Raw genomic sequence first — 23871 nt, 5'->3', positions numbered from 1 at the left:
GTAGTTGCTTTTTTCCTCCTTTGGAAATAGTGGAACCCGTGAAGACAGGTGCACCATTTCACTCCTGCTCCCTGACAGGTTTGGTGGCAGCCGGCACTCCCCTCTTTCGGTGGATCGGCAGAGCACCGTGGAGACGGGCAGCAGTGGCAAGAGCACCCCGAACTGGCAGAGGACTGAAGAGGCAGGTGGCACTGGGACTGCTGCAGACAGAGTGCCAACAGGTGAGACAGTGTCTGTGGTTTGGAAAAAGTCTTTAGGCAGGTGAATTGTTCATGGCCACTGGTTCTGCTAGTACTGACAGTCATTTGATCATCAAGAAGACGCGAGTGTATACGTAATGCACCATTAATTATGCCTCCTATAATAAGAAGGGATAGATTTAATTTAAGGTGTCTCACTCCCACACACAGCTGCTTATCAGATCTGTGTGTGAGTGTTCCATTAGTGTAGTGCCTTCTGGTACATGCTGCCTGGTCCAGGTGCTACAGTACAGAATGTTTTAAATAGAAATGAAGGTGCTAGGACTGGCCTTTGTCAAGTACTTCATATACATCCTCCGCAGCATGAGCCCGGTGAATCATACCTCAAAATGCAATTTGGCCTCTGCAGATACCTTCCATTATTTATTGTGACTCCAGATTTCTGTTGTCGTTTTAGTCGGTTGTACATTGTTTGACTGCATAATAATTTAATTCCTTTATGTATTCAAAGTAATTACGTGCCTGAAATTCTTTTCATGCAGTGCCTGCCCTAATATCTGAGAAGTGCCAACAGATACTGTATGCCAAACTCTTGCTGAGTGTTCTGTGCCCAACAAGTTCAACAATACAGAAACCAACAAAAAGTTCTAATGCTTCTCCAGATCATCACGTACAGCTGTTTCAAGTCATTTTCAGTTTTGTAGTTTGTGTTTATTTCATGGCTTATTTTAGACCATTCTTTGCTTTTCAACCTTGAATTTCAGAAAACCGCTCACAATTGGTTAGGAAAGTTAGAATACTGTTAGAAATGTTCTTGTCATGCTGACTGCTTTAGCAATTAACATAGTTAATTGGAGGCTCTTGCGGGTCCTTGCATCTGGTTTGGAAGATAATACCAAGCTTTGTTTTCAGAGCCATCTGTTGAGTGTTGGAATCCTGCTATTATTCTGCATGGGGGTAACATTGTGTAGGGAAAAGTGGCAGAATCCCCTGCTGACTCTATTGTTAGAATAAAATCAACTTTGAACCCCCCCACCTCCCCTCCTCCCTCTCCCGCTGCGCACTAACTTTGCGTCACATGCCTTTCATGAATCCTTCATTCCTTAGATCCGTGTTTTTACAGGTTTCCTTAGCAACCTTCTCACCCCCCTCACCCGTTCTGTGAAAGCGTACATCCGCAACAATCGGACTCATTTTGTTTTTTTTTGCATTTTAAACTGAGAAAATTACACAATTAAAGTGTCTAAATTTAACACCTAATTTCCTAGTGTTCTTTTCCCTGCCTCTAGTGTTTTTTGTTTCTAGCACATTAATACAGCCAAATCTGCACAAACATCAGTGTGGTAAAATGATCATCACAAAAGCTTCTTCTTGTGTGTTTAATGATCTTGTGTTTGAAGTCAAAACTTTAATAGGAAGGCAGGATAGATGCTGATGAAGGTTGTGAATGCTCTTTCTTGATGGTAGTAGGATCGCACATGGTAGGTAGTAGACCATAATGCAGTATCAATATAAAATCTATTTTTGCTTTGTTTCTTATGGCCTTTTACAGCTAGATCTGGAATATGTGGAGTCTGGGAATATCACTTCTTATCCCCCTCGGTCTGTCCTGCTTACCTTCAGGGTGGAGTTCCCTGCTTTCCAGTCATTTCACTTTTTTCATTTTATATTTTATAAAGTGGGTGTTCCCATCCGTTTCCAGTGTTTCATTTCATTCCACATTTTTCTTTTCAGTTTTTCTCCAGCTTTTTCCAAACTCCTTCAAATAAGACATTTAAGACTAGACTTTTCCTTTTTTTCACTTTAGTTTTGGGTTTTTATAAGCTGACCGCCTCTCTCTCTGTCTATTTTATGTGTCATTTCATGTTTTATGTGGGTTTTTTAACCACTGCTCTCTGAACAGATGTGCTTTGTACTGATTTTGTCCTCAGTAAATTATTTTTCCTCCTTGTATACTGTTTGTGCTTAGTTTTTTAAAACAAAGCTTTGCTTTGTTCCATCACGGAATCGGAAAAAAACCTCAGTGAAGTCATAAATTGACTTTTACAGATCATTAATTTGTTCATGCCACTGTGGAGCATGGAATTATGAAATCTCCTGGCAAATAGCTCCACTAGTTAAAATTCCTCTCTTGTTAACAAGAAGCTGAAAATACTTATTTCTTTTGTTCTGAATTACTGCGTCTCTAGGTGTACTCAGATGTTCTGAACAGGTGTTAACAAGGTAAATGGTACTCCAGATAGTGGTAGTTTGGAATCTTAAGGTTAATAAGAAATATACCATAAAAAGAAGGATAAAGGAGCCTTTTTTCATTACAGTTTCATTATCTTCATGGAGTGATTCTGAGAGGTTTAAGGTGTTAAGGTGTCCCCCAGAGTGCATATGACCCTTCTTTTAGGAGAATGTGGCTTTGAATCTGCGAGCTGCTGTTAGCTGGTTTTTATCAAGATTCCCCTAAAGGTAGCTGGTGATAGAACATCAATGCGACTGGGTAGGGTTGACGTTTGGTTATGGATTCCTTAAGTGCCTGAACAAGAAGAGGGTCAATGATAGAACATTGAGGAGCACTGACACTACACAGTATCCCTCTCGGAATTATACTCGCCCACTGAGACAGATGGGCTTAGAGTTTAAAGATAAGAAACAAGCCCATCCAATATAAACAAACTTCACAAGAAAGACCCAGCACAAGGCTGGATATGACTTAAACCCCTGTGGTCAGTAGTGTCAAGTGAAGCAGAAATATCTAACAAAAATTCTAAAATGTTTTCAACATGCCCCCTGTTCTCTTTTTTAAAAGTACTTCCCCATTCCTGTTCCCTATATAGTAGTGTCTGCTAATTTGCATTTCACTGTTGATTATCATATTCCATTATAGAAACACTTATCTATTCTTTATAAATGAGAAGGGATTATGAAAAATGTAATTTGTATTGCATACTATGGTAAAATCTGTAAATTACAAAAAATCAGTACATTCATGGTTTTTGGGTAATAGTATTTTGCTTATACAGTATGCTTATAGTAATTGTGACTAATATACTCCTCCAAATTGTTGCTTTAAAACACTAAAGTTGACAATAGTTCCATAAAACTTTTGTCAGCCAAAGATAAATAATTCCTTTGGCCTCTTTCTACTCCTTATCCCGGATTTAAGCCTGGGCTATCATCTCATTTTGTTTGAATGACAGATTAGGTCCCTGCTGAAGAGAGTCGGGTGTCATGAGGAGTATTTTGGGTCTCCAGGTAGAGGCGGTTTGTCTGTGATGTAACAGTAATATAGGAAGAGTGTTTGTTTACCCCAGATCTCCATGCTAAGACCAAGACATCTGATTTTTGTTGCTCTGCAGCCTACTATTTGAGGTTATATTGCTTTGAGTCTTTCTCTCTGAACTCGTTTGTTTAGTTTATTTTTAATATTAAACCTGGAGAAGCCCTCCATGCTTTTGAACTTAGGCGCAGTATTTCACAAACTGCAGACTTCAGATGATTTCTTTTCACATTGCATTGCATAACACAGTGACCTTGCAGCAGAATAAGGGCCTATACATACCCTACAAAACCTTAATTAAAATAATTATTCTAAAAGAACATTATAAGAAGATAGCATTGATGATCAACTGGTGAGGCATGCAACATCCCAATGGCAAAAAAACCCCGAAATGTATGCAGTTATATAGATTTTTAATAATGTAATCAAAACTCACTTAATGCAATTAAATCATAGTTATGTAAAGTCATCAAATATAAATAACAATGGCTCCTGTCCTTCACCTTGCTTTCATCATAGTGAGCTTTTATTAGATCAAATCTTAAAAATATACAGAGGAAATTCACAGTAAATGAGCATTTTCTTCTTTATACTTTTTACAATTTTGTGAAAAATATGTTGTTTTCATGTTAAAGAAATGACCCTTGACAGCCTTTCAGGTCATTCCTAAGACTAAAGCTGATGTGTATTGGAAATTAGGTGGTGGCACTGATTTTATATGAGCTTGTCTCTGTTCTAACCCTGAGGTCCTGTGTGTTTCAGAGTCCACAGCCACTAAGTCTGGGCCCCCTTATCGTGATCCATCTAGTGCTCCACGTATCCAGCGACAGGAGCAGGTCATCCACCTCTCTCCTAACAAAAACAGCCAGGTAAGCCTATTGGTCTAAAACAAGCACATTTCTCCTTTTAATGTACAAGGTACACTAGCATATAAACCCATTGGTGTTCTTTTAAGGTACATTATAAACCTCACTTTATGATATATGACAAACCTCAATTTTATTTTTATTTATTTTTATAACTGCAAAAGCTTTAAAATTATGTGGAAGGCTTATGTACCTGTTACATTTCAGAGTTGTACTGTACATTTAGTTGCATGTTCTGTTTTTTTTTCTATAGTGGCTAATCTATTGTTCAGGCTTTTCAGATATTTGAACAATTGGGTATGGTTTGGTCAGATTTAATCAGAAACACGACTTTTATCCTTGAGCAATTGAATTCGACACTCACCCTCCCAAACCATTTTCGACATCTTTTGTTTGACTCACGTCCCCATCTGTTCCGTTGTGCTGTACAGCCAGAAGCTCCATACTCTAGCCACTCCAGCAGCAACACTCTGTCTAGCAACGCCTCCAGTGCTCACAGTGATGAGAAGTGGTACGAGATCGGAGGCGGGGCAGGCGAGAGGCCAGACGCGGAGCTCAACGGCTTCGGGGGCTACCTGCAGGGCGCGTCGGCAGACAGCGGGATCGACACCACCTCGTACGGCGCCAGCCACGGCAGTGCCGTGTCCCTTCTCACCACTGGGGCTCCGGGTGCCAAAGAGAAGACCGGCTCCCCATGGCAGAGCCCAGTGGAGGGGGGCCGGAGGGTACTGGAAAGATCCCCCCCAGCCGCGGAGTCCCCTGTTCCTCCTGGCAGTGCCACCGAAGGGCCTACGAAGAGCCCTTCCTCATACCCTTTGGTACGGGACAACAGCACCTACAGCCTCAGCGATGTGGCGTCACATTCCAGGTACTGCACAGCAGCACAGAACGGTCTTTTTTGTTGCCCTGAATAAGACAAGTTCCATCCAGTTCAACTGGACTTCCAGCTCCAGATATCTGACAATTTGAGAGACAAAGGGTTTTCTTTTCTGCAGTAAACTCTGTTAGTATTGGTTTGCAATAAACATCGAGACATATGTTTCCCATTTAGGCACTGGTAAATTTTGCACGGTTTCTAGGTCTCCAAATACAGTATATGTTAGCATGCTAGAACCTTTAGATAAAGACAGAGATTTTTTTTTTAGAAAACTGGAGCTGTCTGCTACAGTAGTTACTGGAAACACATAAATGCATGATCGAATTTAGCCACTCAGGTTTCTAGTACATTTGATGCCAAGCAATCCAAACTGTAAGCACACATTCATATGGAAAATTATTTCTGTATTTGTGCTCTCCCTTGCCTCTGCAGAGGTAGAATAACTTGAAAACTAACAAGGTTACACTCATTGTCTTTTTTATTTTTTTTTCTTTTGAAAAGGACTGCTCTGTCTCACTAAGCATGGCTCCTTTCTTTTCTTCAAGCTTTGACTAAGTGTAGATGATCCAAACTGTTATAAACAGAAAAACAAATCACATTTTTTGGACTGACATCAGTGAGCATTTGTCCTTGTTGTTCTTTTTCTCTCATTGCTTTCGTTCACTGCATAAAGCACTTCATTTCAAAATTAAGATGTTCTTTTTAGGCAATTGAAAGTAGGATTTTTGTGCAAATTCAGTATGTGCTGACTGTAAAGCCTGTGTAGGACCCGCATATACAGTACCCCACTGACCGATGCTACACATTTTAGAGCTCTCGAATACTCAAGCTAAATTCTAATTTAATTTCAGGTATTTTTCTCTCATAATTTTACCTTTCCCTTTCCCATCGTTAAGCTGTAGGGTTTGCATCATGCAGCTGTAGTTTGGTTCACTGCAGTCATGCAATAGTCCATTCTCATGTTTAGTAGGGGCTCAGCAGGTGAGAGCTCACTCTGTTGTGTTAAGAGAACTGAGAGTCATGACTCCCATTACAAGGTAACTCCCAGCAGTGGTGGTAAATAGACTTATGCAACACTGACCTTTCAACTGAGTTATTGGCAATTATTTTCTTGTATAGTTTAAAAGGCCCTTTCTATGGATTTCACACTTCACAGATATACTGTGATGGTGCACCTCCCATTCGATTCTTTTGTTTCTTGAGTGTGTAAAGGAATTGGATATCCCAGTTGTGCAGTTACATAACTGACCCAAATCCCCTGCAGTATCTCTGTGCTTCCACTCCCAGCACCCCCGTATTGTCTTTATTCTTCGGCTCACAACAGCCCTCTCCCTCCCTCGCTGTCGCAGCCTATCTCCCTTCCAGATGTAATGAGAAAAGGCCGTCGACTGTAAATCAGCAGGGATGAAGTGAAAGAACATGCTGCTTCGAAAAAATACCTTCAGATCGCAAGGTTCCAATTATTTTTATGCCAAAGTTGTTTCCGATTCTAAAAGTTTTGTTATTCTTTTTTTTATCTTTGCATTGCGTTGAGACTTTAACTACGACGTTTCAAACTGCTGCTGTGATTACTGCCTGCTGTAGCTCCACCTCTCCTGCTGCAGATACATCCTGCCACACAGGCTATTTTCTTTCCAGTGACAGAGGGGGCTACATATTAATGTGCATTCATCATTCTGTGCTGAAATGTCAGTCACCGCGCTCTACCCAGCTAGGAGATGATTGGAATGCTAATGTTAATGCACTATATGCAGCACTGTATAATTGGAGCACTTGGACCCTGCTGAGGGCTGAACCTTTCTTGTACACAGCTTGCTGTCAGTTTCTAAGAGCTTTCAATATCGTTTTTTTTTTCTCTGTGCGGCTGCACAGGTGCAGGTAAATACGCCTCTGTAAATGAAATAGGAACATTTTAATGGTAAATGAATCAGGTTTTTTTTACTGTCCTGTCATGTTTGAAGAAATTAAATTTCAACTCACTTAGCAACTCACAAGCGTGTTTAAGAAAGGAGAGCCCGTCCCTGTCAGTTACTTTCTTCAAAAGATGGGTATCATTGCTTTCCATCTGGAAATCTGAAGGAGAAATGCTTCTAAATGCTTTTGGTTTGTTTTCGTCTGTGGGATAACAGCTTCTTTTCTGCTTTAATATGTGCTTTCAAATCCAGAGACAGACATTCCCTCAACTATTTCAAATACTCCCTTTGATGAGTCTTTTTTTGTGTGTATACAGTATGTATAATTTAGCATTGTTTATACTTTGTCTGCTGTTTCAAAATGAGAAGTCTAAGGTGTATTCAGAGCATGCTTAGAATAAGAGTACGTTTTTGGAGATTAACCCTTTTTCTCCACACAACCCCATTCACCAGACATTCCAAGCGTAATGTTGTACAGTCACATTCTGTGTGAACACAGAACACAAAAATGATTGAAGTAGCAATAACAGTGCTATAGGTGCAGTGTATGAGAAGAGCTGTTCACCGTATGTGCAAACTTTTATGCTTGTTTGAAACCTGAAGATGGCAAGAAGGGCAACTTCAAGGGTGGCTACAGTTAAAAAGTTTCTAACTACATACATACAAAGTTTCTAACTGCTCCTTAAACTTTTTTTGGTGCAAAAAACAGCAAAGGTCTCTAGAAATTAACAAAAAATGGGAAGCACAAATGAAGTCAAAATCAGAAACTGCTGGACACTTGAGGACTATCCTTTTAGCAGTCATTTAGCAGCCTCATCAGGCCCTTGGAATCTACAGTAGACCTCAAGCTTTATTTGATCAGTTTATTGATTTTCTTCCCAAATTCTTAACAGTTGTGATATTCTAGAGAACAATGAAACTTGTTGGCCTGTGGATTTCATTGGCCATCACTGCTTCATGGCAGCTAGAGTGCTCTCATTGTCATTGATTTTCTCACTGCTAGGAAATTCTGGTAAGGCCATGTTTAGATGAGTAAGACTAGTCTTATATTCTGAGGTAATTGGAGGATTGAACTCATTGGGGGGAAAAGGATCTTCATAGAACAGGGGTTCCTGTAAGATGTTGTTTATTTTGGTTTTTGTTCTAACCAGACTAGTCAAACAATTAACCAAATTAGTTTCAAATGTAGTCATATACTGTATAGTACACTATATCTTTTCTTTTGTAAGGTCTTTTACAGTTGATTACACAAGACATTCACTTAATTCAAGTAACATTTACCTATAAATCACCTCAGAGCCTTGTAAGGAGTATCATGGTTATGCAGCTAATTAAATAATTAGGCCAGCTATCTAACTGAGAACGTGGGTGGAACAGAAGCCAGTAGACACTAAACTCTGCAGGAATTGAGTTTGAGAACGTTGTTAAGATAACAGTTGTACCACAAAAAAGCAGTTCCTGGTGTTTAAAAAATACTATTAAGCTGCTCACAACAGGATGTTCTCAATAAGGGCTAATGTTTAACTTCAGAGCGTGTTCTGTCTCTCCCCGGTCTCAGCACTCTGAGCTCGCGGCACTCGGGCAGCCCTGTGATCCTGGGCTCCAGCCGCAGCTCCCCGCGAGAGGAGTCCATTCCTGCCACCTCCCCCTCCTCCCAGTCCTCCCTGTCGCCCGGACCCAAGACCTTCTACCCCCGTCAGGGCGCCACCAGCAAGTACCTGATTGGCTGGAGGAAGCCAGGGGGCACCATCAACTCCGTGGGCTTTGGGGACACAAGAAAGTAAGCTCCTTTTTTGTTGTTGTTGTTAATATATCAGTGTGAATCAACCCGTGGAAAAGGAATGCACTGTTGTAAAATGCCAAATATGTTTCTTTGTGAAACATTATTTGAGGGATATTTCATAATGTAGAATCCATGATGTGTACTATTTGTTCTGTATTTTCAGGAGAGCTTTGAATTGACTTTAGATTAATGTATTGGATTTTGCCTAATATTGAACACGTTAAGCACTTCTCTATACTCCACATATACTTTTGTCATTATTTATGTCAGAATTTACAGAACATCTTTCTGAGCTCTTTTCTCCATTGCATGTGCACAAGCTCCACCTTGTGGATATATAAAGTATTGCAAGGAAGATCTTTTTTACTTTGTTGACTGGAATGAGGTCCAGACTCCAGACTTGATATCTTTTCCACTTTCTAAGATTTTTAAAATGCCTACATATGATGCACCAAGCTGCAGATCCAGCTGTGTGTATCCCATTGTTGCTAGCAACATTTAAATGTCTACATTTTATATTAGCCCGTTGGAGTTAATTGATCTTTTTGTATTATCCCTTCTTTGTGTGATGAAATTCTTCTAACTTTGATTCCACGTTCTGTGCGAAACGTGCTTAAATGATAAAAAGAAATGTGCGGTGCTGCAGGCGACACCAAAGTGATGGTCTGGAGGCTGGCATGCCCCAAATGCGCCCGTCTATGAGGGACCTGCATTCCCCACAGCGCTTGACCAAATCCACAATGGAGGAGGATCTGAAGAAACTGATCACCCTGGACAGCCCACCCCCTTGCAGAGATGAGCAGCACAAGGTACGTCCTTCGGTACTTCGCAGTTTCAGGGGTCCTCCAATTACTGAACGACTTCAATCAATAGGGGGGGAATTTCTGTGTGAACATGCTAGGGCATTCACCTGCCATTCTGCTGTGCATTACTGAATTTAGGCCTGTAGCAGTTGCACAGAGTGCCAGTCCTGGAGGGCCACAGTGTCTGCAGGCTTTCATTCCATCTCTACTTTCATATGCATTATGTTGCTGATCTTTAGTTTAATTGGAGCAGTTTAGCCCTTTTCAAAGGTCTGCAGCTGTTGATAATAGAGCCCTAGAAATCCTTCTGGATAGACTCCCTCGGAGAACGGAGTTATGACTGCGTCTTTGACCTGTTGCATAAAATCAAACTGCATGGGCTTTGATATTTACAAAGCCAAACAATTAGAAAACAATCCAACTGTTAATTTTGCTTCACATGCCTCTGATGTTTAATTACAATGGCAATTTAGCATCCAGCAAGTTCATTCCAAAGAAATGAATTTAAAAATGCATCAGATTTAAATGGTCAAACAATACAGTTAGAAATGAGTGATTATCATATTACAGATTTTCTTTTTAGAAAATGGGAAGCAGTATACTGTTACCGGTAGGTAAGAAGCTCCTTTACTGTTGAAATTTGTGTTGTAACTGGTCGCAGTGTTCAAATGATAAAAACGTACTTTCGTTTCCTGAGTAAAAAAAAATCTGGAAATGTCAATACAGTGTGTGAAAAGACCAGCTCCAAAACAGTGCGGTGCGAGAAAAGATTCTCTTATGCGCACAGTTATCAGCTTCACTTCTGACCTCAGTGGGTCAGAGCTTAGGTGAAAGAGTGACATGACAGATTTAAGCCATACCTCATGTCCCATCATCAGACTTGCTTGTAAATTTGCTTGCTTCTTTTAGACATTTAAATTTGAGAAAAAGTCATGCAATTTAGTGTAAGAAAAACAAAACATTCTCCTAAAGCCGTCTTTTACAGTACATGTTAACTGTTCCAAGCATGGTTTGAAAGTTCTGCCTAGTTTCTTTTTACATTATTAGAATCTTAAAAATAAGTAAAAGATGTTTATTTAGCCAGAATGGAAGACATTTGACATTCTTTGTTCCCTTAATAAAAAAGGAAGTGGTTATTAAATAGAGTGTTTTCGGAATATAATTTGCAAGTCTTAATGCAATCAAATATGTCCAACTAAATTTAACATGCGAATATATTTTGTAGATGAACTGCTTGTTAATTAAGAGTTTTAAATGGCAATTTAAAAGGACAGCTTTTCATAATGACATTTTATACATGGTAGTCAAATAGAAATGTGCCTAGCTGTTACCATTCCTGTAAGAATGCAGTCTGCCGATCTTAATATAGACCTGTCCTTAAGCACTTTGAAGAAGACATCTGCATAGGACTCCAGCTGTGCTGAATAATTGTACTGCAGTGAACAACTACAAACTGCTTTTTTTATAAAAAAAATTGGAAAGGTTTAGTAAATTTAAAGAAAGAACCTAGTATTTGGTTAGTCAAAGTGAAGAAAGAGCTTGAAGTAGTCAACAAAACCAATGTAGTGTTGAAATTAAATGCGCAGTACCTTCAATGTGTTGGAGTAAAACATAATCGGTTTGTTTTTGTGTAAACGTTTGCCGTTTTGTGCTGCTACCATGGCCTTTAGTTTTACATTTTTAACATGTGACAAACTCTTGTCCTGATCTCAGCAGATAATCATTCAGGATGGATACATGAAGAATAGATCACCAGTGGCCCATGTTCTAATGATTTATGCACTAGTTATGCTGTCTGACCTTGTGGCATTTTCTGAGGTACTAGCAAATATTTCTGTAGTTTATTTTGCAGCATGTTACATTTAGCTTTTCCTGCTCCTCTCCAGCCGTCATTTCCCAGCACGCCTTCCTGCAGGCGATCGATCCACAGGACCCTGTCTGACGAGAGCATCTACAGTGGTCAGAGGGACCCCACTTTCGGGGGCTCCCTGCTGGAGCAGGTGCTGCCCAATGATGTGCTCTTCAGCTGCTCCACAGTTCCCCGCTCCCCCACCACCAGAAATATGCCCCTCCGACGCCCCTCATACACCCTGGGGGTGAAGTCTTTGCATGGTAAATGCCCCGGTCTGGACACAAATCTGTAAAATGCAATTGTTTTCCCTCTGTTATGTTGAGGCTTGCCTGTAATAGCTATTGTAACGTATTGCTGATTAAGGAAAATAGTCATACCTTTACATGCATTCAGTATCTCCATCAAGTGGGTCACTTTTTATTTTCTTGGCATTGTGATATTAAAGTGCTGAAACTAGTACTTCTCCAACAAAATAATCCCAATGGTCATTTTTGGTCCCAGTAACTAAAAATATTGGTTACTGGTTAGAAAAAAAGCTCCACGTGTTCCAGCACACTTTTATTGTTGACTGGCCAGTGCAGTGATATAATATCCAGTTCATGGAGAGATCACTTTTAATCCTTCCAAATCTTAAGTGATGGTTTTATATCCTGAACCTGAACAGACCTTGAAAAAATCTACAATATGTTTTGATGACTCTTTAATCAGGACAGTTAAGTCGGTGGAGAATGAGTTAGAATGAAAGTCAGTGTATTCAAATATTCACATTTGACACACATGGGCCATTTCAAACATATCGGCTCTTTAGTGTGGAAAAGAGACTAGAACTCTGACCAGAACAATTTTACGCACTGAAACATATGGAATTGACTTGGCTGACTTGATTAAGTTCAAATAGGTAGCTGTGTCAGCATGTGTAAGCTGCAAAGGAACAAGTACAGGTTTATTCCATTATTCCATGCTGAAAAGAGAAGAAAAGAAACACAACATTTCGGCTGTAGAGCCTCCCTCAGGTGTGAAGAAGAAGGCTCCACAGCCAAAAACGTTGTGTTTCCTTTCTTCTCTTTTCAGCATGGAATAAACCTTTACTTGTTTAGGCTATTTAGGCTAAATTACTTAAAACCCGGGTCCACAAAGTCACTGTAAGATGTAATGTGATTGAAGTAATACAGTATGTTACGTATGGGACTGACATGGGCTTTGCTTGCTTGTGATGAGTGGCTTTGATGTCATGCTGTCTTCAGGAGACCTTTCTGCCTCGGACACCTCTCTGTCAGAGCTGCATGACCGGAGAAGGCAGCCCCTGCAGGACCCCTGCCTCATGCCCCTGCCAGACACCGATACTGGCCTTGACTGGTCGCACCTGGTTGATGCTGCAAAAGCTTTTGAAGGTAAGGAGATCATAAGAACAAAAAAAAAATCCCAAACTACAGAAACCTCCCTTGTGCTGTAGTTGCAGATGCACGTGTTATTGCAGTGCTGTTGAATAGTTTTCCACAGGTACTGAATTGTCAAGCACTGCCATTTTTAAAAAGCTCAGTTCTGGTAAATCGCAGCCTGAGTTCAAGAAACGTTTGATTTATGTTTTGCAAGAATATCCTCACAGCAGCGGACCTCAAAACAAGACATCTGTTTACTTTTTAAAAAGTATTTACTCAGAAATTCTTATGAATTACTGCTAGAAGCTGAATGGATCAGTATTCATCTTTTCATTTAGATGCAAATGGTGAAGTAACAAAGCAAATGCAAAAAAAGTCCTCCCTGCTGCTGCTTTTTAGGGTTGAAATTGACATGTTTCTTTCTCCCCCAGACCAGCGAGCCTCATTATTTGCTGCTAAAGAAGTAAACCACAGACCTGAGAGTGCTGCGTCCAGCCCTCAGCAGCCAGATCCTCAGCCTCAGTCTAGACATTCCCCCAGGTAAATATTCCCTTTAACTCTTTCATGGTAGGTTCACGGCTTTGAATAGGACTCTGTTTCTCAGGTCTGAGGAGAGCTGTTTTTACCTGTTATATTAAATGCATATGAATTATATACCTGTAAATGGCAAGAGGGGGTTGCTTGGTTCATTTGACTTGTTTTGCTGGTGCTGTAGTAGCTAACCCTCATCCAACTACTTTGTGAAGAATCCCAGCGATTTGTTTACAACAGCATGGCCCAATAGTTTTGTTGAGACACCCATGAACTTTTGCATGGCAATGGCCTGTTGTCAGGCCTCAGTGTATCTGCGACTCTGAGTCATTGATTAGTTTTTGACTGTGAAGTAGCACCTAACCATCTTCCTGCGGTCTTTTCTGATCAAGGTTAAATAGAGTCACTTTCTTTTAGCCTATCTGTGTAAGTTTAGATGCATGAGTCCTAGATGAAGCTAGGTCAGATTCAGTGTAATACAAATAACGTTTCACTCAAGGTGTGGATGAATACTAGGTCAGAAAGCATGAGCAGACATATATTTCTAGAATCAAGTCCTTGAGATGATGACATGTGTCATTACAAGTCAAAGTTATGATGGACAAGTAGAGGTTATTTTAACCCTGAAAAGAAAAAAGAAGGGCATGTAGCGTATCCTTGTTTGTGGAGGAGAGAGGAAGAGAGCAGAAATACAAGACACAGGGCTTGTTTATGATCAGGGAAAAACGAAAGTGAAAATGGAGCTAAGAAGGTGGAAACCTGAGTGATGAATTCCAGGAGAGACAGCAGTGTGTAAATGAATGGAGAGATTTAGAAATAAATTACTTGCTGATTGAGTGCTAGGGGAATGTGAGCCAAGGTTCAATTTACGATGTCTTTCTAGTAGAATCCTGTAAAAGGTCAGTTTAATCATTGTCTGGAAAGGTTATCGGCTTAGAGAGATTTTTGATCCTCACTGCTCTGACATTCCCTGAATTTTTATTGAAATGCTTGGTCAGTCTTCTTACAGGTTCTCCATTGTGAAAGGGCACTTTCTACAGGAGATGCAATAAAGTAGATTAATGGACAAGCACTCTGGATCTTGAGATGGCCAGAGTGGCCGTGCATATGTGTGAATATGTCTTTGCAGGTGATGTAGGTTGACTTCTGTTATAGCCAGAAGTGCCTGGTGAGGATGCCTGTCCTTGGAGAGTTAAGTGAACTGTGGACATGAAGGCTGTTTAGATTAGGTGGATGAAGCATGAGAAGATTAGTGGGTCTGTATACAAGGTTCTATTTGAAGAGTCATTCTGTAAAACAGAGGAGTTTTTTTTTGTCCTTGGGAATAGAAAGGATGTTAGGGTAGAAGGGGAGGATAAGAGGAATGCAGATCTGATTGTGGGTGTTCCTCATGGGCCAGATCTTCTGTGGGCTGGTTTGTATGAGAGTGAAGGTCCTGTTAATTCTGTGTGAAGGATATTGCCTGCCGATGGAAACAAAAGCTTTGCCACTTTTCGTTGGCATTTTGAAAGCATACTGCATACATCAGTGAAACATCCTGACAGCTAGTTCAACAAAAAGAGCATATTTGTAATATACTGTAAGTATTAGTGAGATAGTGTCAAAATACCAATATCAGAAAATGGTTATACTGGTTATATATATATAAAATGGCTGTTCATGCAAAGACTAGAAATTATGTATATATATTTATGGGACTGTAAAGTCTAAATCTATTCTCCACCTCATAATTTTAATATTTTTCTCCTATAAAAATTGGTGTGTCAAAAGTAATGGGATTCCCAACTAAAGGGTGTAACACCAGTATAATTAGTTCTAAAAAATAAATTATTGTACTTCTTTATACCTTACAAATAGCAAGAAGTGATGGGTACATTATTATGTGACTTTTTCTATCCCCAGAGACCAGTTTTTTTCTTATTTTCCAAATATAATTAAGTATGATTGTAATTTACTATATATTTCTATGGCAAGTAGTCAACAGCATTCAAAACTTTCCACTAAAACTGCTGGAAAGTGGCCTGCACGTTAGGTTACGTCTAACTTGCTGTTTCAGAGGGTTCACTTGCATTACTGTATGTGCACAAAAAATGAAACCTCTGTAATAAGCTTGTTTTTGGCTCATGCAGTGTTTTGTAGATTAGCATATATCATACGAACTTCACATTTGGCAAGACGTTAGCTTGGTCTTTTCCGCAGCAAACCTGTATAATTTGCTACTGGCCAGCAGAATGGCCTTTGAAATGCGAAGACTGTTCCCTCCAGGGTAGAGCTGATATACCTTCTCAAAGGAGTGTGAGAAAGCCAGCGCTGTACAGTTCGGCCTATTCTTTGTTGAGCCCTTTCTTTGATTATTCATGGTTTCATAACATCCAGATTCTTTGTTTTCTTTACTTGCAGTGAAATTCCTTCCAGCCTCGCTGGGAAAGTGAGTCAGCTGGAAGCCATGGTCAAACTGCTTCAGGAAGATTTAAAAAAGGTACAAAGACCCGCTGTGCTCACATTTGACCACCGGAGTTATTACAGTTTTGGCAGAATTTCAGGCTTTTTCAGGACTGTTGTTTAGCATTCTTTGCTCTTCTCAGTTAAATTAAATTTTTGTGCTCTGGTCTGGGTGGATTGCCACCTTTATTAATAATTAGCTGAATTATTATAGAGATCCAGTCTATTCACTGAAATCCATTGGTTGTGTTACAGTGCTATTGTGGCATGGAGGGAAAGGGCCTTAGGGTCTCAGAAGAACTGTGATGATTTTTGGGAGATTGACCAAGCAGAGACACAGTAAGGCTGACCCAGGGGGTTTCTGTATTTTGACACAGGAAAAAGATGACAAAGCGCTTTTGCAAGCCCAGGTCCAGAGCCTCCGCGAGGACAACCAGAGGCTACAGGAGGAGTCTCAGAATGCTTCGGCCAAACTGAAGAAATTCACTGAGTGGGTTTTTAACACCATCGACATGAACTGAGCTGTGGATCAAACAGACCGAGGGAGAACAGAGGCGCTGTCAGTGAGGGCTGGGTGTGAAGGAAATGTCCTGTGGCTTCCAGAGATGTAGAGGAAGACCCCTGGGCATGAGGGGAAGTTGGAAAGAGAGCTAAGGCCTCTTAATGTGAGGCACTAATGTATGTAGATTTATGGTATGACTTAAAAAATAATTTAGAAAAGGTTCTTTTGAGGCCTATTACTTGTTTCCAAATGGAAAATAGCTGAATGTGAAAGGCCGCAAACTCTGAAGATTGTCTCTGTTATTTACAATATAAACCTTTAACCAGAAGGTTTTTTTTCAAGACTGCTCAGTAAGTTCTCCTTTTATTTTGCACCTGATCATTACAGGAATGAATGGTAAATTACATACAAATTGGTTCACAAAACTGTTATGGAAGTATCCCACTGGTAATTCCTCAAAAGCTGGATTGTTCACTCTTCCGTTCATCATAAAGTTCAAAGTTGTTTTTGTTGGCAAACCTACTACTGTGTTTTCCTTCATTCTTATCAGCAGCACATCTGGAAGATAAACTGTTCCTTGGGACAGCTTATATCAAGCTCTCTCACTGTGGGAGCTGCCTTTTCTCTGTCAACGTGGAGTTTAGGATCCCCTAAACCCTTTCTAAAAATGGCATAAAGTCTTTCAGCCAATGAGATTGCAAGAAGACAGAGAAAACCTCAAACATGACAAAATGACATGCAAACGTTGCCTGGTTGCTTTTTTACGTCCTGCTACAATCATTTCAGTGTGAAGAAAAATGACCAGATGTTTTCCAGCTTCCAGACACGGGTCATTGTAGAATGTCGTGCAAGCTCAGAGGACTTGTTGCTGGCAGCCACAGGGTCTTGTGTTTTTAATAGTACAACAGGAGGGAATATTTTTGTATATTTTTTTCTTTTTTGTTGATGGTGTTCTTAAACACATGATTAGAGCAATTTATTTCTTGATACATGTCTGATGATGCAGGCAGAAAAAGCTGCTATGACATTCAGAATTTTTTAGGAAAGATAAAAGGAGAATATCTAATGCCCTCTGCAGTTTTGGGCAACATGTTAAGGCTTTCTTGGCCTCAGTACATTGAGGTGTGACGTGGCCAGTGCAATGCCCCATTGGCTTAGACTGCAGCTGTTTTTAGTGATATGTTTGACTTCAAAGTTTTTTTGGGTGCATTCCTGCTGTACATTCCAGCTGTACAGTTCTGCATTGCTCTCCAGCTTCTCATGTCACATAAACAACAAAAACGTTCCAGTTCACATTATTGCATTTTGTTGTGCAAAAAGATATTGCTTTGGGTGCCATATAGTAAAATGATGATGATGCTAATCAAGGCTATAATTGGTAATTAAATTGTAATGGTGATTTAAATCTTAAAAAGCAATAGCAGAGGAGCTTCTTGTTATCATTTTCTTTTTCTTGAGAGGGGGTTACTTTACAGTTATAGGACTATTTTATGCCAACAGGTTGCTCTAGTTTTACATCTGTTTTTCAGTAGTACGTGAAAGAAACTGTGCCAGCGCATCTCAGTGGTCTGTGGTATCATTCTGAAGGAGGTAATGAATTGAAAGTGTCCTTTGTCAGTACTTCAGTAACGAATGTTGATATTTGACTTTTAATACAGTATATGGATAAGCTAGTTATGGAACTTATCATTTTCAAATGTATTTTTTGTATTCTAAACAAAAAAGATATCTGGTTCTAACATGTAAAGTTTCAAATAATGTCTAAAATAAAAGAAAAGTGATTTTAGATGGATCATTGGTATAATCTAAATGGATCTTATTATCAAAAAATGTTTTTAGTATGTTTGCAATATTTGTAGTTGTGCAATTCCTGTCTTAAGATGTTAAAACGGATGCACCATCTATTGACATAAAAATGATGTACTGTGCTCTATAAAAGTCAAAATGGTTAAAAAAATATCTAAATTGAATATCTTTTAAATCCACAGAGAAATCTGATCCTTGCAAGGTTGATAGCACTAAAGGATATCCTTGTTTTGTCTCAGCTCGTAATCATATATTGACATTCTCGGAACAGCTGTTGTTACAAGAAGTCTGATATCACTGCAGTTTGATTTTATTTCATGTGACATGATAAAAACATTGAGTGCTTTTAAGATGAAGGCAAAAGTTGAAGCTTTATTTTCCCATTCATAATAATCTCCGCCAAAGTTCTTTACCGCTTTAAGTGGCAAATGTCTCCTTTCTGGAGATCGTGAGCTGGATATGCTTCACAGGAGTGTGGATGTGTCACCTTGTAGTTTTCTGTTTAGGGTTGTGATAGGAAATACAGTTGTCTCTAGGCAGAACTGATGAAACACTTCAAAAGGTCACGTGGGTCAGAGAGACAGATAATATTATATTTTGTTGTGTGGAGTCCAACTGAGTTATGTTGTTTTTCAGAGGGTTCCTGACATCTAAGCCTGTAACAGCACTTTCTCATAACGTAAAAATTGGTTCCTATTCCGTAAGTCACTGTCTGAGCTTTGTCTTTAGCCAGTTGTGACTGGGATTTCCTTTGTGGTAGGGCACAACTGGCCTGAACCATTTTCCATTTCCATTGGCTGCAGTATTGTGTTGCAGCAGCTCCTGTGGCTCTCCAGGTGTGTGGGATCTAGCAGTGTTCCTGGAGAGACCTGCAGCTCCTCTGTTCAATGGCGACTTTGCCACAGAGGGGTGGAGGCTGGCAGGGTGTCCTGAGAGTGTACACATCGGGGGAGCCACACGTTTTCATCCCTCCTGTGCCTTGTTGAAGGAGGAAGCGTGGTTGATTAACAGCTGGAGATTCCAAAATTGGGGGAGGGGGCTACGTAACAAAAATTGATACATTTGATTAAATCAAATGAAAAAAATCTATATTTTTTTGTTCTCCGTGGTCATTAGAATAGACATTCTAAAGTTAAGTAAGGAAGAAGTTCATTATGATGGGACTTGGCTTGTCCTGGTCATTGGTTGTCATAAGACTACCGCACAAACTCTGTGGCACTCTGAAAACTTCACTTGTAACTCTAATATCTCACCAAAATTGTCACCAATATATCGGAACTGAAGTGCTTTCATCACTTATTCATTCAAACTGTGGTGACTGGAGTCACATGAATCGAAAATGAGGAAAAATATTTGTGTGGCATTAAGTCAGGTGATTTTCTTCTTAGGTTGTGCCTTCAGTCCTGTGAATCTGCACCTTGTGAAAAAAGCAATCATCATGACTCTAGATACTAATGTACTGTAAACTCTTCCACAGGGGGTGCTTTCATTTCATTTATACTGTGGACCACAGGCAGGGGAATAAAGGCCTGTCCCTCAATTTGAATTTCAAGGCATGTTTGATCAATTTATGCACTCTAACATTTAGAGGTGTTTCTGTCTTGTCTTTTAACCTGCATTGTCTTGCTTTCTTTTTAAACACACCTTGATAATTCAAAGAAATCATTTTTTTGTCTGTTACTATTTAATTGATTTTAAATAATTTGCCAACACTGTTAAAAGAACACCTTCTTTATATTCTCAGCCCACAGACAATGTTAGGGCAGGATCCAACACCTTTAAGCAATATTAAAAAAAAGGATCTGTCCCTCATGACATTATTTTCTACTTATCTTGGGCAGCCCTCGAATGTGCAGGTCAATGAATTTTTTGTTATCCAGACCTAAGAGTGTAAATGGTTGTGATATATCCTGTTACAAAGTATTCCTTGAAATACTATATTCTTTAGAAAAAAAGTCAGGAATTACACAATTCCATTTCCTCTTACATTTAATCCCAGTATATGAAATGGAAAAGGTCCAAAATTTAAATAATCCCAGGCTGAATTTTAAACATTTAGGATGAAAGCTGTTGAAAGTGAAATTGTGAGATGGGAATCTAAAAATGGTGGTGTTCTTGAAACAGACATAATTGTTGTAGTAGAAGAAAGAGTAGGTTTGGGACTGGGAATTATTTTTCTTTTCTGATTCTTCTTAAAAGATACTTAATCCATTCTTTTGCCGAAATGACAAGAAGTGTCAGGAGTGTTCTGTCATGGTGGCCACAACTGACCAAGTTTATTCATTTCACCAGACTGCTTTCCCCAGCTGCTGCGTTGAATAAGCACTCAAGGAGCAGTCATCAGGTACTGAATGTAGAGAGCAGTTCATCTTTAAGACATTTAAAGCAGCTGGGGTTTGGAGGGCAAAGAAGAACAATAGTCTTAGTTTGTTTCTCTATAAAGCTGCTGGCCCTGAGGAGAGAACTGTTCATTTGTAAAGCGGAGAAGATGATGGCATTTTTCTAGACTTGTAAAAGATCCCATGTGGGGTTTGAGTAACTGGGGTAAGAACAGAGAGAAGATTGGCAAAAAGTCATCTCAATAATTAGTTTTTAGTTCTTTGGAGCCAACTATAGATATTCCCTATTTATTTCTTTATTTCAGTTTTTTGCAACTGTGGATTTGTTAGTGGTTTAAACTGGTGACCCAGCAGGCCTCCTTAAATAACCTTATCTCCAATGTATGCTGTTTTGCTGCAATGCTCATGTAGAAATATCTGCTATACTGTATATAACCATGCTTGTAATATAACATAAGCACACAGCTCAACAGTAGTCATGAATCACATTCAGCCCACACAAGTGAAAAACAAGACTGCAAAAAGATCTGTTTTGTGGGTTTGTTTTTGTATTGGTTGCTATTATTTCTGTTGATATGAGAGTAAAGATAGCCAAAAGCAGATAAAGAATTGAAATGCCAAGTGCAGAGCATTTTAATAAGCCCAACATACTGTAGGCAACTGTTCAGCTGGGTTTGTTATCCTGTAATGCCAATGTGTGTGTTTTTTTAATTCTAATAAAAAAAACGAGACATTTACAACATGGATTAAAGACACAAGTATAACAAATTGGTAATAATTTGCAGTATTGTTTGGTAAATTAAAAATATAAAAATGGACTAATATTAGAAAACTATTCCACTGGGAAAATGCTGTTAAGAATTTGTGTTCACACATATTTTATAACATTTTGTGAAACTTCCTATTAAAAAAAATCATAGCTTCATTCACTGAGTAAATACATAATAACTATATATTTACTGAATAATTGTATTGTTATAAAAACTTTGAGGACACTTACTGTACTTGCAATACAGGCTCTGGCTGACACTGAAGTTAGGCAGCACTGCAGAATTTTGCACTGCAGTGTGTACTACAGGCTCTGCCAAGAATGTTTTCATGTTTAAAAAAACATGAAAAGTAATCTTCAGAAAATGACTTGGGTGGGGGGGAATTCAGGTTTCATAAAAACCACATGTCCATGGTATGGAATCTTCTCACTTCTATAATTGTTGACCAAGAGTGATGAAAGTTTCTTAGAGCAATGGTTCTGTTCTAGGAATCATAACTCTGCTAAAGACCGTTATTTTGTCTACAGACTACTGACACTTCTCTTCTAGGAGCGTGGAGTTTCACAGGTCTTTCATTTTGAAGGTTGTTGTCCAGATTAAGAATTATTAGGTTGAACTGTTTTTTTTCATATTCCATATTGCCATTTGTAAAATGTGACAAAGCACCTTACAACTTTATTTCAATGAGAAGCAATCATCTTTTGAAGAAGTGAGCTTTCCTGTTTTTAGTGATCGAGTTATTTCTTAATAGACCTAAAACTTACATGATTTTCAGCTGTTGATTTGTTCAGTTGCATTTGCAAGGGTGATCTGCCTTTCTGTTGAAATAGAATCAAAATTGCTAAAAAAAAGAAATGTGAATGTTTTCCTGTTTTTACTTTTCTTTGCACATTGTCAGTTTTGTACAAATGATTATTAAAAGCTAAACTTTTGTGGAACCACATTGGCTATTTTAGGTTTTATTCCATTGTCCCTTTATGGAAGCTTGATGGTGGGTCTCCAAGTGGCTTCAGAAATGTATATATTTATAAACATAAAGTCAGTGGACATAATCTAAGCTTGTTTTCTATACATGCTGCCTTTAAAATGCTTTGGTATTTTCTGATTTTTTTTTTCCTAGTGAAAATGTCTTAAAATCTTATTCAAATTATATGCACACTTAAAGAGTATAATTAACAAAGTACTGTTTACATATTCTATGACTTTTGTAAAATGTAGAGGTTAAATAAAAATAAATTTGCAGTGATCACAGCATTAAAGTTTCTTTAAAAAAATGACCTGCTGTAATTTTTGGCGTTTTATGGGCTTCTGATCAGCGTTATCTATAAATCTTTGCAAGCAGTATTGGATAAAGTGCTCTTCAGATGCTGACAAGGTCAATAAATTAATTTATGTTCCATTAGGAGAGCCTGACTAACGTTCTTGTGTGTTTTTGATTATACTGTAGTACTCAAATCACTGTAATAGTGCAAGGAACATTTATCAAAAATCTGGTTAATCTGTCAAGACGTTTGACCTTTTGTTGTCTTCTTTATATTGATGTTTGTTTCTTGTAGTCAGAAATAATTTGAAGTTTTTTTCTCTTTATTTTTGCATTCTAGTTCTGGTGGTTAAGTATTGCTCTACAGGTGTCAGCTGATAAATGCAATCTACAGTCAGCAATCAGTACAGAGAAGAACAAAACACTTCTTCTTCCTTGTAGTTCAGGTCTTGATTGCTGTTTTGTACAAAGCATCTGAAATCTTTAAATGTGCAGTGTTTAGTTTTCAAGGTTATTTTTCTTTGTACTGTATGTGATCTTTATTTTATTAAAGATCTTTATTTCTTTAGATTTTTATATAGTTCTTCTATATCACTTTTTGCTAGTTTTGTACAAGCTATGTAAGAAGCTTGTACTTTATCATCAAGACAATTGTAATCCTTATATTGTCATTGTTTTCTGTAGATCTCACATTATCTTGATAAGTATATATCCTTACCTTACTCTGGTCTGAAATGCCTTCTATATGCTACCAGTTGCTAAGTTCTAATTTGTAATACAGCTGTTAATCAAAGGAGAAACTGAATTTTTGTTTACAATATAATTTGCCATTTTCATTAACTGGCAAGGAAATTGACAGTGAGTCAATGCAAAGAGTGAAGAGTTTTTGATAGTTGTTGTTGAACTCCTCCTTTCTGAAATGTATAATGTCCATTCAAAAGTCAATGTAATAAGTGCAAAACATTAGCGGTACAACTGAGAATCTTGTGGGTTTTTAAGGATAAAAATTAAACCTGTATTAGAACTTTGCTAACAAGCAGTACTCTTGTTTGTTAGCCTATTGTTGCTTAAAGTGTGCAATATTATCAGAGAGCATGGGGGATTTTTATTATTCATGTTGTGTGAGAGAACCTGCCTCATCAGCTCTTCAGTGTTGATGGATTCCAGTTCTGCCTCAAGTTAAAGGAATTTTCTGTACCTGAACTCTGAAAGTTCATCATCTCAGAAAATCTCTTCTTCCTGTCAAGCTCATGATTTGATTAATCAGTCCACGTTC

General features: G+C 38.8%; 1 protein-coding gene across 1 annotated transcript in view; it reads left to right on the top strand.

Annotated features, from left to right (window-relative positions):
* The window catches only part of sipa1l1 (signal-induced proliferation-associated 1 like 1), a 123156-nt gene extending 100884 nt beyond the window's left edge, over positions 1-22272 (top strand). The window contains exons 13-22 of the mRNA XM_088925535.1: positions 31-221; positions 4234-4340; positions 4769-5205; positions 8686-8907; positions 9557-9719; positions 11600-11825; positions 12810-12956; positions 13376-13484; positions 15876-15954; positions 16295-22272. Of these exons, the coding sequence (XP_088781661.1) occupies positions 31-221; positions 4234-4340; positions 4769-5205; positions 8686-8907; positions 9557-9719; positions 11600-11825; positions 12810-12956; positions 13376-13484; positions 15876-15954; positions 16295-16438 (1825 nt within the window). The 3' untranslated portion in view covers positions 16439-22272. The remainder of the gene's footprint in view (positions 1-30; positions 222-4233; positions 4341-4768; positions 5206-8685; positions 8908-9556; positions 9720-11599; positions 11826-12809; positions 12957-13375; positions 13485-15875; positions 15955-16294) is intronic.
* Positions 22273-23871: the final 1599 nt, after the last annotated feature.

Source organism: Atractosteus spatula, chromosome 9 (assembly GCF_055471065.1).
Source record: "Atractosteus spatula isolate fAtrSpa1 chromosome 9, fAtrSpa1.hap1, whole genome shotgun sequence".
Taxonomy (NCBI): Eukaryota; Metazoa; Chordata; class Actinopteri; order Semionotiformes; family Lepisosteidae; genus Atractosteus; species Atractosteus spatula.
Note: the sequence above shows the minus strand (reverse complement) of the source record. Positions and strands in the feature narration are given on the sequence as shown.